General features: G+C 45.5%; 1 protein-coding gene across 1 annotated transcript in view; it reads left to right on the forward strand.

Annotated features, from left to right (window-relative positions):
* The first annotated feature begins 11,813 nt into the window (after positions 1-11,813).
* Positions 11,814-16,312, forward strand: part of FGF12 (fibroblast growth factor 12) — a 424,008-nt gene continuing 419,509 nt past the window's right edge. The window contains exon 1 of the mRNA XM_033959358.1: positions 11,814-12,100. Within this exon, the coding sequence (XP_033815249.1) occupies positions 12,088-12,100 (13 nt within the window). The 5' untranslated portion in view covers positions 11,814-12,087. The remainder of the gene's footprint in view (positions 12,101-16,312) is intronic.

Here is a 16,312-nt window from a genome sequence, read left to right on the forward strand (position 1 = left end):
AGATGTCTAAACCATCAAAAAGACAGTAGTATTTATTATAATCAAGTTGATAAATAAAATACACCAATTGAAGTCCAAATACACTTGATTGTGAGTCAAATCTTTCTGACAAAGTCCCGACTAGAATCCTGGTTTTGGCTATGCCTTCCTCATGGGACTAACTTAGTGAAGCTTGGCTCGTCTCTGACCAATTGTGTCAGCGTTATCTCTTAGCAGAACGCTCTGATGTTCTTATGAGACGTGGCAGAGATTCACAGCATGGCTGAGGAGAGTCTCTGCATCATAACACTCCACAGATGGGAAGGAGCGGCAAAGGGTTTGGAAGGAGGGTAGAGGTAAGGCCACAAAGGGTAGAAAGAGGTGCAAGTGCTTGGCTGGGTCTGGAAGTGGAGAGAGAGAGAGAGGGCTTACTGGAAGGTCAGAGGAGAGACAAAGGTGGAGGTAGCGTCAGGGGTCTCAAAGTCCCTCCTCGAGGGCCGCAATCCAGTCGGGTTTTCGGGATTTCCCCAATGAATATGCATTGAAAGCAGTGCAGGCAAATAGATTTCATGCATATTCATTGGGGAAATCCCGAAAACCCGACTGGATTGCGGCCCTCAAGGAGGGACTTTGAGACCCCTGGGCTGCACTGGAAGGGGGGAGGGGGGGAAGAAAGAGAAAACAAAACTAGAAGGGAGAAGGGGAGAGAGGTGAAGAATGTAACTTTAATGATGGGAATTGCCATGGGAAGGTTCCACGCTGGAGTCCCAGATTTAGAAGCCAAAGATCTGGTCCTGATCTTCAGATAGCAGCCTGCAAGGGGCACATGCCCACCTCCCCTTTGGTTATTAGGATTCTGATGCTCATTGACATGGGTGAAGTTGCTGTAGGGTCCTTGCAGGGTGCAGACCTTTACTGCTGCCACTACAAGAACATGGTGCCAGGGCAGGTACCCTCTTTGACCCCTCTAAGTACCAGCATTGTGTTTGAGAGAGGGGGCATTGTCTCTCCATGTCCACATTTTCCCTTAAAATTAACTTAATAATAATAATAATAACTTTATTTTTCTAAACCACCATAGTCAAAGTGACTTCTAGGCGGTTCACATAGAAAGAAGGCTGGACAATCAGCGAATTACAAAATGCAAGAAGAAGGAAGTTACATCATGAATTGGAGAAGCATGGGCAAAGAATACATGAGAGAAGAAAGATGTTACATAATACAATGGGGTTATAAGGGGAAGAAATAAAAAATAAAAAAAAAATACCTGAGAGAGGTGATCTGATTAAAGCAAGGAATTTGCCAAATAGAGCAGTTTTAATTGATTTTCGGAATGTGTTGTTGGTCTGTCCGGCTTTATTTATGTGGTTTCCCAGCCAGGGTTGCTGTCTGTTTTCTTGGAACATGAAGGTTCTGTCTAGGAAGGATTTGTATTTGCAGCCTGTGATCTTTGGGTATGCGAAGATGTTTTTGTTTCTGGTGGTTCGTGTGGGGTTGTGTAGAGTGAAGCGTGTTTGCAGGTAGGAAGGTGCTAGGCCCCAGACTTGTTTGAAGCAGATACAAGCGAATTTGAACCGTATTCGCGCCTCCACAGGTAGCCAGTGTAATTTTTTGTAATGGGGGCTAATGTGGTCTCTTTTTTCTCAGTCCGAAGATCAAGCGAACTGCAGTGTTTTGCACTAATCTTAATTTTTGTACTGTTTTTTTTTGGGGATACCCAGGTAGGCGATGTTGCAGTAAACTTGTGTATAGAGCCCCTGACAGAAGATTCTGGATCTTTGCTACAATTAGCAGAGTAGTAAACCGAGGGGGGAATGGGTCCCCAGAGAGTTCAGAATGAAGGTCACACGGCCAGGATCCTTGCAGAGGTTCCAGCTGTACTGGAAGAAGCTCCCAGGCCAAAAAAAAACCCATGCCTTTGCCTGACCGTATCTGTCCAGTGCCTGATGCATTTTTGGAAGGTTTCAACTTAGCATCCAGGTAATGAGTCAGAATTTTGGAAGTAGGCCATGTTGCCAGATGATCTTATTTAAAAGTCTGGACCGTGACTGCATTGTGCTGGCATATCATCAAAATGACAGGCCTCCATGTTCTAAACTTACCGTGCCGTTAACAATTGATGCTAAACCAGTTCTAACCGGTATAGCGTCAAAGTATTTTTGCCATGCAATCGGCAGCCCAGACCTGCCGGTGGGTCATTCACTAATAATCCTGGACATTTTTCTTAACAAGTGCACACTATGTATAAAAAAAAAAAAAAGACGCACACACCTGAGGGTAGGCATGAAGATTAATTGGTCACTAACAAACAATTGGCACCAATTAGAATTTAGGCACACACAGTAGCATAGTAAGGGGGAGTGCAGATCGCACTGGGCGCGGTCTTCCTAAGGGTGTGGCATTCCTGCTCCTCACCATGCGCTTCTTGCCTTCGTCCCTTTTTTGCTGCCCGCGTCGGCATTGGCGCTCTCTCTGATGCCACGTCTGGGACCCTCACCTAGGAAGCGATGTCAAAGGGCGAGCTGACAGCGACGTGGGCGCGCTGCTCATGCTAGAGAAGATAAAAAGGTACGGGGAAAGGCAAGGGGGCGCACGTGGCGCAACTGACCCTTTCTACGTCACTGAGCACACAGCTTTCTAAGCATCTTCTAGACAGTGGTGTATGTAAATTCTAATGGGCAGATCTGAAAAGGGGGCATGGGCGGGCTGAGGGCATTCTTATAACTTACAGACTGTGCCCAATTTGTGCAGAATAGAGAGTTGCGCGGGGACAGAAATCCCACCTATCTCTGCCCGTCCCCGCCAGGATCCTCTCCGTCCCCACCCGTCCCTGCCAGGATCCTCTCCGTCTCCACCCATCCCCGCCAGGATCCTCTCCGTCCCCACCCGTCCCCATCAGGATCCTCTCCGTCCCCACCCGTCCTCATCAGGATCCTCTCCGTCCCCACCCATCCCTGCCAGGATCCTCCCCGTCCCCGCCAGGATCCTCTCCGTCCCTGCCAGAATCCTCTCTGTCCCCACCCGTCCCCATCAGGATCCTCTCCGTCCCCACCCGTCCCCATCAGGATCCTCTCCGTCCCCACCCATCCCTGCCAGGATCCTCCCCGTCCCCGCCAGGATCCTCTCCGTCCCTGCCAGAATCCTCTCTGTCCCCACCCATCCCCGTCAGGATCCTCTCCGTCCCCATCTGTCCCTGTCAGGATCCTTTCCGTCCCCACCCGTCCCCGTCAGGATCCTCTCCGTCCCCACCCATCCCCGCAAGGAATTACCTCCATCCCCACCCGTCCCCATAAAAAGCAGCAATTACTTCTGACAGGATCATCAATTCCACAGTTTCTTTTGTGTTTGCGCTGCTGTTTTCCTTGTGGAATCTCTTTGGTGGAACCCTTTTTTTTGTTTTCTTTTCAGGTAATTCACTTATAAACCCCCTCTTTTACTAAGGCTGACCTGTCCATTATATTATATGGACGAACCCTGCTTCCAAAGCCTTCCATCCCCGTGGGAGTCCCTTGGGCCAGAGGGGGGTCCCCGTGGGAGTCCCATGGGGTAGAGGGGATTCCCGTGATCCCCGTCCCTATGCAGACCTCTAGTGCAGAATTCAGAGGGGCACATTTACACCAGATTTGCATAAATGGTTGTGCCTCCATTTTAGTTGTGGGAGCAAATTTCTGCCCTGCACCCTAGTAGATCTTATAATGGTCTTTCTTGTCCATAGGTTCTTTCCTTTGCAATGGTTTTCCTCCCCCCCTCCCCTCCATTCAAGGGACACCTCTCAGCTCAAATTCCTTACCTGTCTGTCCGTCCCCCCATCCAACATCTCTCTCCCTACTTCTCAGTGCAGACATGGGCTCCAGTCCTCAAGGGCCAGAATCCAATTGGGTTTTCAGGATTTCCTCAATGACCCTCACCATGAGATCGATTTGCATGCGCTGCTTTTGATGGATATTCATTGGGGAAATCCTGAAAACCCAATTGGATTCCAGCCCTCGAGAACCGGAGTTGCCCATGTCTGTCTGTCTGTGTCTAGCTAGCATCTCTATCTAAGGCACATACTCTCGACTGCTCTGCAGTATCTCCTCCATCCCCGGGGTTCAAGAGCTTCTACAGTCCAACATATTTCACTTCTACTACAAATTAAAGCAGGGGTGTCAAAGTCCCTCCTTGAGGGCTGCAATCCAGTCGGGTTTTCAGGATTTCCCCAATGAACATGCATGAGATCTATGTGCACGCACTGCTTTCAATGCATATTCATTGGGGAAATCCTGAAAACCCGACTGGATTGCGGCCCTCAAGGAGGGACTTTGAGATCCCTGAATTAAAGCCAGTCTGCTTTCATTCATTTTTAGTTTAACATATTTTATTGAAGGAATCAAATAAATATACAATAAAAAATATTCATTACAATTAAGTTCAAAATTCTAATATTCCATACATATTTCTATCACTCCTCCAAAATATATTTCCATATTACCTATTCATACCTCTATACCAGGGGTAGGGAACTCCGATCCTCGAGAGCTGTATTCTAGTCAGGTTTTCAGGATTTCCCCAATGAATATGCATTGAAAATAGTGCATGCAAATAGATCTCATGCATATTCATTAGGGAAATCCTGAAAACCTGACTGGAATACGGCTCTCGAGGACCGGAGTTCCCTACCCCTGCTCTATATACTCCCCCTGTACCCTTCCCCCCATACTTTTTCTTTCCAATTATAATATTGTAATGAATGAATTAAACAAATAAACAATTCAAGAATTTCCAAACAAATTTCTATCATCCACCATATTCCTTCCCCTCCCCCAGAATGGAAGAAGATGACACAAATTACAATGTGTTGGAATGCAATAAATGTTTCTAAAGCTTCAATAGAAAACATTAAGAATCGGAGTCCTTTCGTTTTACGTTCAAAGAAGCAGCACCGCCAGAGTGATTTGGTCTGTACAGCGCTGCGTACGGCTGCTAGCGCCAGAGACATAATTAATAGCAGCAGGATGGTCGGAGTTGCAATTGTGCTTTCCTCCCCAAAAGCCGTCGGAACTCGCGTCCACGTAGCGGCACCGGGATCCAGTTCCAGGTTTTCACTAAGGCTCCGAAGCCCGAGCCGGGATCTAGGAAAGCCAGGACCGGCCCTCCTCGCCTCGAGAATCTGGCTCCAGCCTCCTGATTGGGCCCCTCCAGGCAGGCTCCGCCCTGAGAAGAGAGTGCTCCGCGCTGATTGGCCCGTGGAACTTTGCCTGGGCATTTAAGGTGGAGATTGCAGGCGAGAAGGAGCCAAAGAGGAGCGGGCAGAGGGGGAGGGAGTGGTACTGGGTGGGGGCTTCATTCCCACCCAGTGCACGTCTGGCGGAGAAGCGGGACTGCAGCAGGACGAGTTTCCAACCAAAGCATAAGCCCAAATGTCCAAATGAAACACCCCAGCAGGGAGTTTCTTCATTCGGTGGTGGGTTATGGCTTGATTTAGTGACGACAGAGAGGGTGGGGAGAAATCAGCTGAGCCCAAGTGACTAAGGCACGCCAGGGTTATGACACCCTGCTTGATGCCTATGACGCTGTTCGGAAGCAGAGCTGCTGGGCAGTGCATTAGTGCTCTGTGGGGAGACTTATTGCAAGTCTATAAAAAAAAAAAGTGCAACAGTTTTAGTGTAGTGCCTTAGTACTCTGGGGGGAGACACTGCACGCCTGTCAAAAAAAAGTGCAACAGTTTTAGTGCACTAAATAAGTGTCATCACTGTGCAGTGGATTAGTGCTTGGTGGGGGGGGGGAGACATTGCACACCTGTCAAAAAAAGTGCAACAGTTTTAGTGCAGTATTAAGTGTTATTACTGTGCAGTATATTAGTGCTCTGGGGGGGAGACATTGCACGCCTGTCAAAAAAAAGTGCAACAGTTTTAGTGCAGTAAATAAGTGTCATTACTGTGCAGTGGATTAGTGCTTTGGGGGGGGAGACATTGCACGCCTGTCAAAAAAAGTGCAACAGTTTTAGTGCAGTAAATAAGTGTCATCACTGTGCAGTGGATTAGTGCTTTGGGGGGGGGAGACATTGCACACCTGTCAAAAAAAGTGCAACAGTTTTAGTGCAGTATTAAGTGTTATTACTGTGCAGTATATTAGTGCTCTGGGGGGGAGACATTGCACACCTGTCAAAAAAAATGCAACAGTTTTAGTGTAGTGCCTTAGTACTCTGGGGGGGAGACACTGCACGCCTGTCAAAAAAAGTGCAATAGTTTTAGTGCAGTAAATAAGTGTCATCACTGTGCAGTGGATTAGTGCTTTGGGGGGGGGAGACATTGCACGCCTGTCAAAAAAAGTGCAACAGTTTTAGTGCAGTAAATAAGCGTCATTACTGTGCAGTGGATTAGTGCTTTGGGGGGGAAGACATTGCACGCCTGTCAAAAAAAGTGCAACAGTTTTAGTGCAGTAAATAAGTGTCATTACTGTGCAGTGGATTAGTGCTTTGGGGGGGGAGACATTGCACGCCTGTCAAAAAAAGTGCAACAGTTTTAGTGCAGTAAATAAGTGTCATTACTGTGCAGTGGATTAGTGCTTTGGGGGGGGAGACATTGCACGCCTGTCAAAAAAAGTGCAACAGTTTTAGTGCACTAAATAAGTGTCATTTTTTCTACCCAAAACCAGAGTGCTCATCCTTCTCCTCGAGCTCAATGAGTACGGACATGTAGCTTTCCCCCTTACTATAATGTTTTAAAATAATAAATGGTTGCGGCTGCACAGACTACATTCCTCAAAATATTTAGCTGTCTGTTGCTTGTCTTAAGATGTTATTGCCGGATTTCCTTTTCCCTAGGCTGTGATACATGTTTTTTGTTTTTAATATCAAAATCATATGTTCTTGGACCATAAGGTTTGCATCTTTTATTATGATCATTTGTTCTGCATTTTAAATCATGAAATTCTGTGCAGGCTGGGAAGCCCTCTGATGACTATCAGCACAGTTGCACCCTCATTCCATTCCTGATGATAGAATGGCAGAGAGAGAGAGAGAGTGTGTGTGGCCCTAGCAAACCTGCAAAAAAATAAAAAAATAAAAAATCTGTTGCCATTTTAGAAATTAAAATATTGGGCAAAATAAGAGGCCTTAATTCAACTGGCAGTCAAAATACAATTTTTAAAAAAGGTAAATTAAACCCCCCCATTAAAAACAAGCAAAAACAAAAAAAGTGAAGATGGAACCACTCAAATCAACCGGGAATGAGTACACAAGAATAAATGTTAAAAATGTAACGTCTAACATAAGAACATAAGAACTGCCGCTGCTGGGTCAGACCAGTGGTCCATCGTGGCCAGCAGTCCACTCACACGGTGGCCCTTAGGTCATAGACCAGTGCCCTAACTGAGACTAGCCCTACCTGCGTACGTCCTTGTTCAGCAGGAACTTGTCTAACTTTGTCTTGACTCCCTGGAGGGTGTTTTCCCCTATTTGAATCCCTGGAGGGTGTTTTCCCCTATAACAGACTCTGGAAGAGCGTTCCAGTTTTCTACCACTCTCTGGGTGAAGAAGAACTTCCATACGTTTGTACGGAATCTATCCCCTTTTAACTTTAGAGAGTGCCCTCTCGTTCTCCCTACCTTGGAGAGGGTGAACAATCTGTCTTTATCTACTAAGTCTATTCCCTTCAGTATCTTGAACGTTTCGATCGTGTCCCCTCTCAGTCTCCTCTTTTCAAGGGAGAAGAGGCCCAGTTTCTCTAATCTCTCACTGTATGGAATCTCCTTCAGCCCCTTAACCATTTTAGTCGCTCTTCTCTGGACCCTTTCGAATAGTACTATGTCTTTCTTCATGTACGGCGACCTGTGCTGGCCTGGTACAGCGGTATGATAACCTTCTCTGATCTGTTCGTGATCCCCTTCTTAATCATTCCTAGCATTCTGTTCGCCCTTTACACCGCTGCCGCGCATTGTGCGGACGGCTTCATCAACTTGTCGACCAGTAATGCAGATTAGTGCAGGAATTGCCAAATCTCTGCCCTTGAAATGCCCCTTCAAAAATATAAGAACATAAGAATCGCCTTACTGGGTTAGACCAATGGTCCATCAATCCCAGTAACCCATTCTCACGGTGGCCAATCCAGGTCCCTAGTACCTGGCCAAAACCCAAGGAGTAACATTCCATTATCTCAAAGTAAGCAAGATTCCGGAACCCCAAAGAGTGCAACATTCCATGTGGAATCCCCAAAGAGTAGCAACATTCCATTATCTCAAAGTAAGCAAGATTCCGGAACCCCAAAGAGTGCAACATTCCATGTGGAATCCCCAAAGAGTAGCAACATTCCATTATCTCAAAGTAAGCAAGATTCCGGAACCCCAAAGAGTGCAACATTCCATGTGGAATCCCCAAAGAGTAGCAACATTCCATTATCTCAAAGTAAGCAAGATTCCGGAACCCCAAAGAGTGCAACATTCCATGTGGAATCCCCAAAGAGTAGCAACATTCCATTATCTCAAAGTAAGCAAGATTCCGGAACCCCAAAGAGTGCAACATTCCATGTGGAATCCCCAAAGAGTAGCAACATTCCATTATCTCAAAGTAAGCAAGATTCCGGAACCCCAAAGAGTGCAACATTCCATGCGGAATTCTCAAAGAGTAACAACTTTCCATACTACCGATCCAGGGTAAGCGGAGGCTTCTCCCATGTCTTAACAACAGACTATGGACTTCTCCTCCAGGAACTTGTCCAAACCTTTCTTAAAACCAGCTACACTATCCGCTCTTTCCACATCCTCTGGCAACGCGTTCCAGAGCTTAACTATTCCCCGAGTGAAAAAATATTTCCTCCTATTGATTTTAAAAGTATTTCCCTGTAACTTCATCGAGCGTCCCCTAGTCTTTGTAATTTTTGACGAAGAAATTGATCCACTTGTACCCGTTCTACTCCACTCAGGATTTTGTAGACTTCAATCCTTTCCCCCCTCAGCTGTCTCTTTTCAAAGCGCATGCAGATTAGAAAGTTGCCGCAGGACATCTGAGCGCGTTCTGTGGTACTCCATTTGTTGCTCTGTTAGCTTATTTAAAGGACCCCTAAGCAAACAGCTATCAAGGCAAGACTATCTTCTGAGCAACCTTGACATCAGGGTAGTCAGCAGGGGTAGGCAATTCCGGTCCTCGAGAGCCAGAGCCAGGTCAGGTTTTCAGGATCTCCACAATAAATATGCATGAGATAGATATGCATCTCAAGGAGGCAGTGCGTGCAAATCCATCTCATCCATATTCATTGTGGATATCCTGAAAACCTGACCTGGCTCCGGCTCTCAAGGACCGGAATTCCCTACCCCTGGGGTAGTGTAAAGGAATTTCAGGAGCACAAAAGGAACTAAAGCATTTGAAATTAAAAGGATGGCATATTTTGACAACAGCAGAAAAGGAGGCACTGGCTTTCTCCTGCATTGCCAGATATAGTTTCCCCTGTCTTTCCTGTCAATCACACCTCCCCCATACATTATTCAACTATAATCCTAATGCAGGGGTAGGGAACTCCGGTCCTCGAGAGCCATATTCCAGTCGGGTTTTCAGGATTGCCCTAATGAATATGCATTGAAAGCAGTGCATGCAAATAGATCTCATGCATATTCGTTGGGGAAATCCTGAAAACCCGACTGGAATACGGCTCTCGAGGACCGGAGTTCCCTACCCCTGCTCTAGAGGATTTGGTACTATTTATTCCAGGGGTGTCCAATGTCGGTCCTCGAGGGCCGCAGTCCAGTCGGGTTTTCAGGATTTCCCCAATGAATATGCATGAGATCTATTTGCATGCACTGCTTTCAATGCATATTCATTGGGGAAATCCTGAAAACCCGACTGGAATACAGCTCTCGAGGACCGACATTGGACACCCCTGATTTATTCCAATAGGGAATTTGCATTCTTAGTACTTCATAAAAAATTTACTGCATTCAGAATCATTAGTCTACAAATTAACAAAGTCAATTTGCATGTGTTAAAAAGTTTGCGGTTTGGGTTAACAATCAAAGCTTCTGAAAATCAGGAGAAAAGGCCAAGAGAATAACGTCCCCTTCCCTCTCCTGCACATCCTGAAATTGCCTTTCACCTGCTCCAGAGAGGGAGTGCAGGGAAAAAGCTCTCGCCTACCACTTGTTTGATCTACTTAGTCCACAATATTTTGCTGTGGGTTATCCAAATAGCGTTACTGAATTGTGTGGTGTCTAAGACCCAACCTAAAGCACTATATATTAGTAATATTTGGGAATGGGGTGGGGGGAGGGAGTGTTGGGAGGTACTTTATCTTTGTATTGTGATGATAATTGACTGTTGATTTCTTTGAATTTATAGATCTACAATGTATTAACTGAGTTGAGATGAGATTCTTTGTAAGATTTTTGGTATGTATATTTTATTTTTAAAACTCAATAAAAATTATTGAACATTAAAACCCAACCTAAAAAAAAAAGCACAAAATACAATCTGGGGAGCTGAGATAAGGAGACCATGAGATAATCCTAAACTCATAAAGGATAAATGTTTATGAGGGGGGCATGGAGAAAGAGGGGTGGGCGATATATTAGGTTATTGTCAAAAGAACACATTATGGAATATAAGTGTTGTGGTTTGCTGAAAATGAAAGCTAAAAAGTTACACATAGGCATGGAGCAGGGGTCTCAAAGTCCCTCCTTGAGGGCCGCAGTCCAGTCGGGTTTTCAGGATTTCCTCAATGAATATGCAGGAGATCTATGGGCATGCACTGCTTTCAATGCATATTCATTGGGGAAATCCTGAAAACCCGACTGGATTGCGGCCCTCAAGGAGGGACTATGAGATCCCTGGCATGGAGTGAATGGGGTGGGTCACAGGGTGGCCCCCGCCAATTTAGGCCAATGCAACATCAGCAACTTCAGAGGTGGGGGCGGAAGTTGGTTTGCTTGGCCCCTCCAACTAAAAAGGTGTCTGCTGTCCCTGAAATAAAAAAAATATTTGTAAAAAAAACCCCCCATAATCCTCAAGTTTTTATGACTAAGGCAGTGAACTCATCCATAATTTAAAAAATTTAAATTAAATCAGGTTGGGCAGACTGGATGGACCATTCGGGTCTTTATCTGCCGTCATCTACTATGTTACTATAATTATTGGCTTTCAGACCTTGCAGTTTTAAAGATATTGATGGGTATTAATATGATGAATTTTAATTTAATGACTATTTTATTGTATTATAATATTGTATATTTACTGATTTATTCAATAAAAATGTTATAAATTAAAGAATTAAATAAATAAACAAAAAAGAACACACAAAATCTGACTGCATTATGATTTAGTTCAAACCTTTTATTAAATTTTTATATTATAGTTTTACTAATTACTTCAATACAATGGGAATAGGAGGGGGAAAAAGGGAGGGGGGAAGGGGAAAAAAGGGGGAAGGGAGGGAGTAATGGGGGGTTGATTTGGGTCATATGGAAATATATTTTGAAGGAACATGTATGTAAATATTATAATTGTGAATCTATTTGTATTATATTATATTTAATGATTTCCTTCAATAAAATGTTATAAATTAAATTTTTATAACAGGCAAAAGTAAAGGTCAGAATAGTGTCAAAGCTTGCACACGTTGCAGCCCGTCTCATTTCTTGCACGAACTTCGATCCGCTCCGGCTTTTGCACGCAGCCCGCGATCCAGCCCGCAGTTTGCGGCCGCCACGCTGCCCCTGTCATCTCGCGCTACACCGAAGCTTCACCGCGTGGCGAGGTTGGGCCGGCAAACAGGGAGGGGAGGGGGCGGCGAGAGTGGCGCGTGCGCACCGCCGGCCCCCCGTGCAAATTCCACCCCCCGGCTCCGTCTTCCGAGGGAGCAGCGCAGGAGCTCCACCTGCAGCACCAGGCTCGGAGGACAGCTCCCGATCTGGAGCCAGGTAACGCCGGCCCCCGCCTCTCCTCTCTTGCAGCTGCAAGATTTTGGGGAACCCGCCCCCCCTCTCACACATCCACCACTGTCTGGGGGTGGAGGAAGAAGAGCCCAGGCACCCGCTGCAGATACCACTTGGCATCGGATCTTGGCCTCTGGGGCGAAGAGACAGACATCAGAGAAGCCCCCCCTGCCCACCTCGGCAACTTCCCCAAACTTCGCAAGGGCGGCCATGGAGAGCAAAGGTAAGGGGGGGGGCACACTGCGGTGGGCTGCAGGGGCTGCCTTGCCCGGCTGGCACGTTCCTCAGGCTGGCATGGGCTTTGCCCGGAACTCCAAGCAACACTTGAGCTCTTGCAAATTGCATTGCACCTAGCTTGCATTGGCAATGAGCTTTCTAGATTAGATAAACATATGCTCAAAATTCTGGGAGGGGGGAAAAATGTTAGACTAGGGCAAATGATGGCCATTTCTGTTCCCTAACCCGGAGGTTTAATTTCATGCAAGCTTTTCAGCTGATTTCATAGTTCTGAATAACATATTTATGGTTTTTTGGAATCAAAGCCTTCAATTTCCAGCAAACACTAGGGTTAGCAGTTTTGCAGAAGCAGGTATGGGTTGCAATACAAAACTCGGGTGCATCTGTTCGCAAGCCCTGATTTAAGGATGCTGCCAGTGCTTTAGCCGGTGAGTCTTTCTCTGCCAGGCTGGCTGGATTGGTGACACATTTTCCCTCCAACCAAGGATCTGCTGATGCAAATGAACTGCAAAAAAACAGAATGCAATCGGGCTGCGGTCCTACCTAGCGTGCTAGACTTTAGAAACCCAAAGGTCATTCCTTTGGATCCAGAAGTAGAAACCTTGGCTGGGCCTTTAGATTTCCCCCAAGGAGACTACCACCATGACGGAATGGCCAGAGCTTATTGCAAAAAAAAATAATAAAGTGTTTGAGGGTTATCCCAGCTTTCCTTAAGGTATTGCAGATTTATAGTTATGCTGGTACCATATCCTTTTTTAAAATTGTATTTTCTACCATATACGGTTTTAACGTCCAAGTTTTCATCCTAAATATCTCCAATTTTCATTAGAAGACACTGTGATTCCTCGTTATCACAGACAGATTCAAATGTAGCAAAGTGGTAGACTTCCAGTGCGTTCTTTACAACTGATAACGCCGGTGGAGATCTGGTTAGAGATGAAAAAATACTGCTTTATGTTATAAAAGTGAAAAATGAAATTATACGTGAGCCAGATCTGAAAGTTGTCGCTCAGGCAGGTTCAGAGACCCCTGAGATGAGGGAGCCTTGGACGTTGCAAAACAGTGACACACAGTGGACAGATGCGAGCTCTACGATTACATTGTCCCCGAAGGACCCCAGTACGAGACCCTCGGTGGAGGCTTTTGTAGCACCACCTGAGTTAAGTAAGCTGGAAGCAGATATTGAACCAGAGAAAATAGCCCCCCAGGATTTCACATTAAAGCTCACGGTGCCTTAATTCTTGCCTTGACTCTGCATAAACTAGATCCAGGAGGTGCTGAGCCTATAAACGTTAGATAAAAATGGGAAATAAAAAAAAAAATTACACTTCACTGAGGCCCGTCCTTGGAGGGGAGCATCAGTGCACCCACCTGCTCCTCCCCCATTCTCCTCTGCTTCAACCTCCAAAAATGCATGACTCTTATTGGAGAAATAAAGGCGTTTGGGGAAGACGGTTCTTTACTGCAAGATTGCATTTAAATGCCAAGGACCTGAGCTTAGCATGAGCTCACAGACAGCGGGCACTAAATGCTCCATGACTTATTTTACACCTGTGGTGTCACATGACTCTTAGCACATGCTACTGTCTCTTTGCATGCACTGCGGTTTGGTAAAAGGGCCTTTATAGGATTATTATATTGATCTATGCCAAAGTTGTAGCTTTTCTTGGCTGGGGAAATCGCCTCATAATTCTATAGGTGCATTACAGCAATAGTTCCTCCAGGTTTTGAATGTTAAGTCTTATGCAGTCTAGGAAACTCCAAAAATTGCTCTTTGGACTCACTGTGTGATCCCCTGACCCTCCCTCCCAATAGATTTATTTAATGATTTATATACCACTTATATCCTAAGGTACTTTATCATATTTCCCTATCTGTCCCGGTGGGCTCAAACTCTATCTATGGGGCGATGGGGGATTAAGTGACTTGCCCAGGGTCACAAGGGATCTGAACCCACCACCTCAGGGTGCGGAGGCTGTAGCTCTAATCACTGCACCACACGTTTTATTCAGGGTTGCCTTTGCAACAGCAGACTTTACTCCGAGATGATCATTTTGGCCTCACGGCAGCTTTTTCTTACTTTCGGTAACACAAAGGGGCCCTTAAGGTGCGTTTTCCAGGCGCTAAGAGCCGTTTCTATCCGGCCCATAAAACAGGGCATTTTTGGCTATTTTTTTTATTTGTAGATCATGTACTAATGTTGTCTTTACCATGTAGCAATACAGGGGTACTTAACCGCCTTCTACGTAGGTAGCACTCAGTGCTCCCACTTTAACACTTGTGTTAATCGGTTAGCAGGCTCTATTGTGAACGCTCTAGTTGTTCACTCTTTCCACACCCGTTCCCCGAGCATGCCACACACCCTGTCCCAAAAAATATTGTATTAAAAAATAAGAGAAATTAAAACAATTTTTTTAGCGCATCTTGAGGTAAGCCGGCTTTAGGGCTTAGCACACCTTAGGGCTCCTTTTACGAAGCTGTGTTAGCGGTTTAACGCGTGTAAATAGTGCGCGCTAATCTGCTGGCCGCTACCGCCTCCTCTTGAGCAGGCGGTAGTTTTTCGGCTAGCGTGGGGGTTAGCGTGCGATAAAAAGGAGCCCTTAGTTAAAGAGCTCCCCAAAACAATGCTGTTGAGGCCATCCTGGGATATATTCATGACATTATCATACTTCTTTATTTATATACCACACAAATGCCGTTCGGTTCAATGCGGCGTACAAAAGAATATAAGGAGAAATTAATACCATTGAAATTGGTTAAACATTGTGGAAGTACGCCACACGGAAACTCCCTATCTGTCCCAGGCAGGGATCACAATCTGTGCTAAGGTGGCTGGAAAGTAATGGTGAGAGCTATGTACAAAATTAAGATCAAATTGAGAAAGAGAAGGAAAGAGAGAGCAGGAAGAGAGTTAGAACGAAGGAAAATTAAGGAATGAAATACAAATAAAATCTTCGCATTAACCGGTCAAATCAATCATGTTTTAGCACGGGCCATAAATACAGCAATAAATATGAAATATAAAAATCAAATAAATAATAACAAAAACAAATGTAAGAAAAAGAAAAAATAAACAATTAAACAGGTGGAAAAATAAAATACCTGAGAAGGAAGAGGGATAATAGATCAACATAGAGGAGAGTAATGCAAAATTCATTTCCTCCAGGACAGTGTTCTGTACACTTCCGGCCTTTGTAAAGTAGGCTGCCTGTTTGCAGGGCTGGTCCAAAGAGGTTTGGCACTCTAGGCACCCCTGCCTATGCCCGTGCCCCCAGCTGCAGCCTGCCTTGCCTTCTGCCTCAGCCTGGCTACCTCGCGGATCCTAACCCAGCACTTATCTACCATGAGAAAAGGCATTTAAGGGAGTACCAGTTTCCTTTCTCATGCGAAGCCACTCTCGTGGCGTAAGCCGCAAGGTTGTGGGATCTCATAGTTTATACTATAAAACTGACCCCTCACGAAAAAGACAACGCTATCAAGTGCCCTCCTACCTGCCGGGGTAGAGCCTCTGAGAGGGTGAAGACCAAGATAGAGGAGATCTGAATGATTCCTCCTTAGTTTTTGCTGTCGCAGAATCTCAGCACTCTAGAGACTGGAAGCCCTGAATATGTATACCTTAGAGGAAAGGAGGGACAGGGGAGATATGATTCAGACGTTCAAATACTTGAAAGGTATTAACGTAGAACAAAATCATTTCCAGAGATAGGAAAATGGTAAAACCAGAGGACATAATTTGAGGTTCAGAGGTGGGAGACTCAAGAGCAATGTAAGGAAGTTCTTCTTTATGGAGAGGGTGGTGGATGCCTGGAATGCACTCCCGAGAGAGGTGGTGGAGAGGAAAGCGATGATGGAGTTCAAAAAAGCGTGGGATGAACACAGAGGATCTAGAATCGGAAAATAATAGTAAATATTAAAGAACTAAGGCCAGTATTGGACAGACTTGCACGGTCTGTGTCTGTGTATGGCCATTTGGGGGAGGATGGGCTGGGGAGGGCTTCGATGGCTGGGAGGGTGTAGATAGACTGGAGTGAGCTTTGACGGAGACTTCAATAGTTCGAACCTAAGAACAGGGCCGGGCAGAGCTTTGGATTCTCGCCCAGAAATAGCTAAGGAGAAGAAGGAAAAAACCCAACAAATTTTTAGATTGAATCAGGTTGGGCAGACTAGATGGACCATTTGGGTCTTTATCTGCCGTCAT

Source organism: Geotrypetes seraphini, chromosome 9, assembly GCF_902459505.1.
Source record: "Geotrypetes seraphini chromosome 9, aGeoSer1.1, whole genome shotgun sequence".
Lineage (NCBI taxonomy): Eukaryota > Metazoa > Chordata > Amphibia > Gymnophiona > Dermophiidae > Geotrypetes > Geotrypetes seraphini.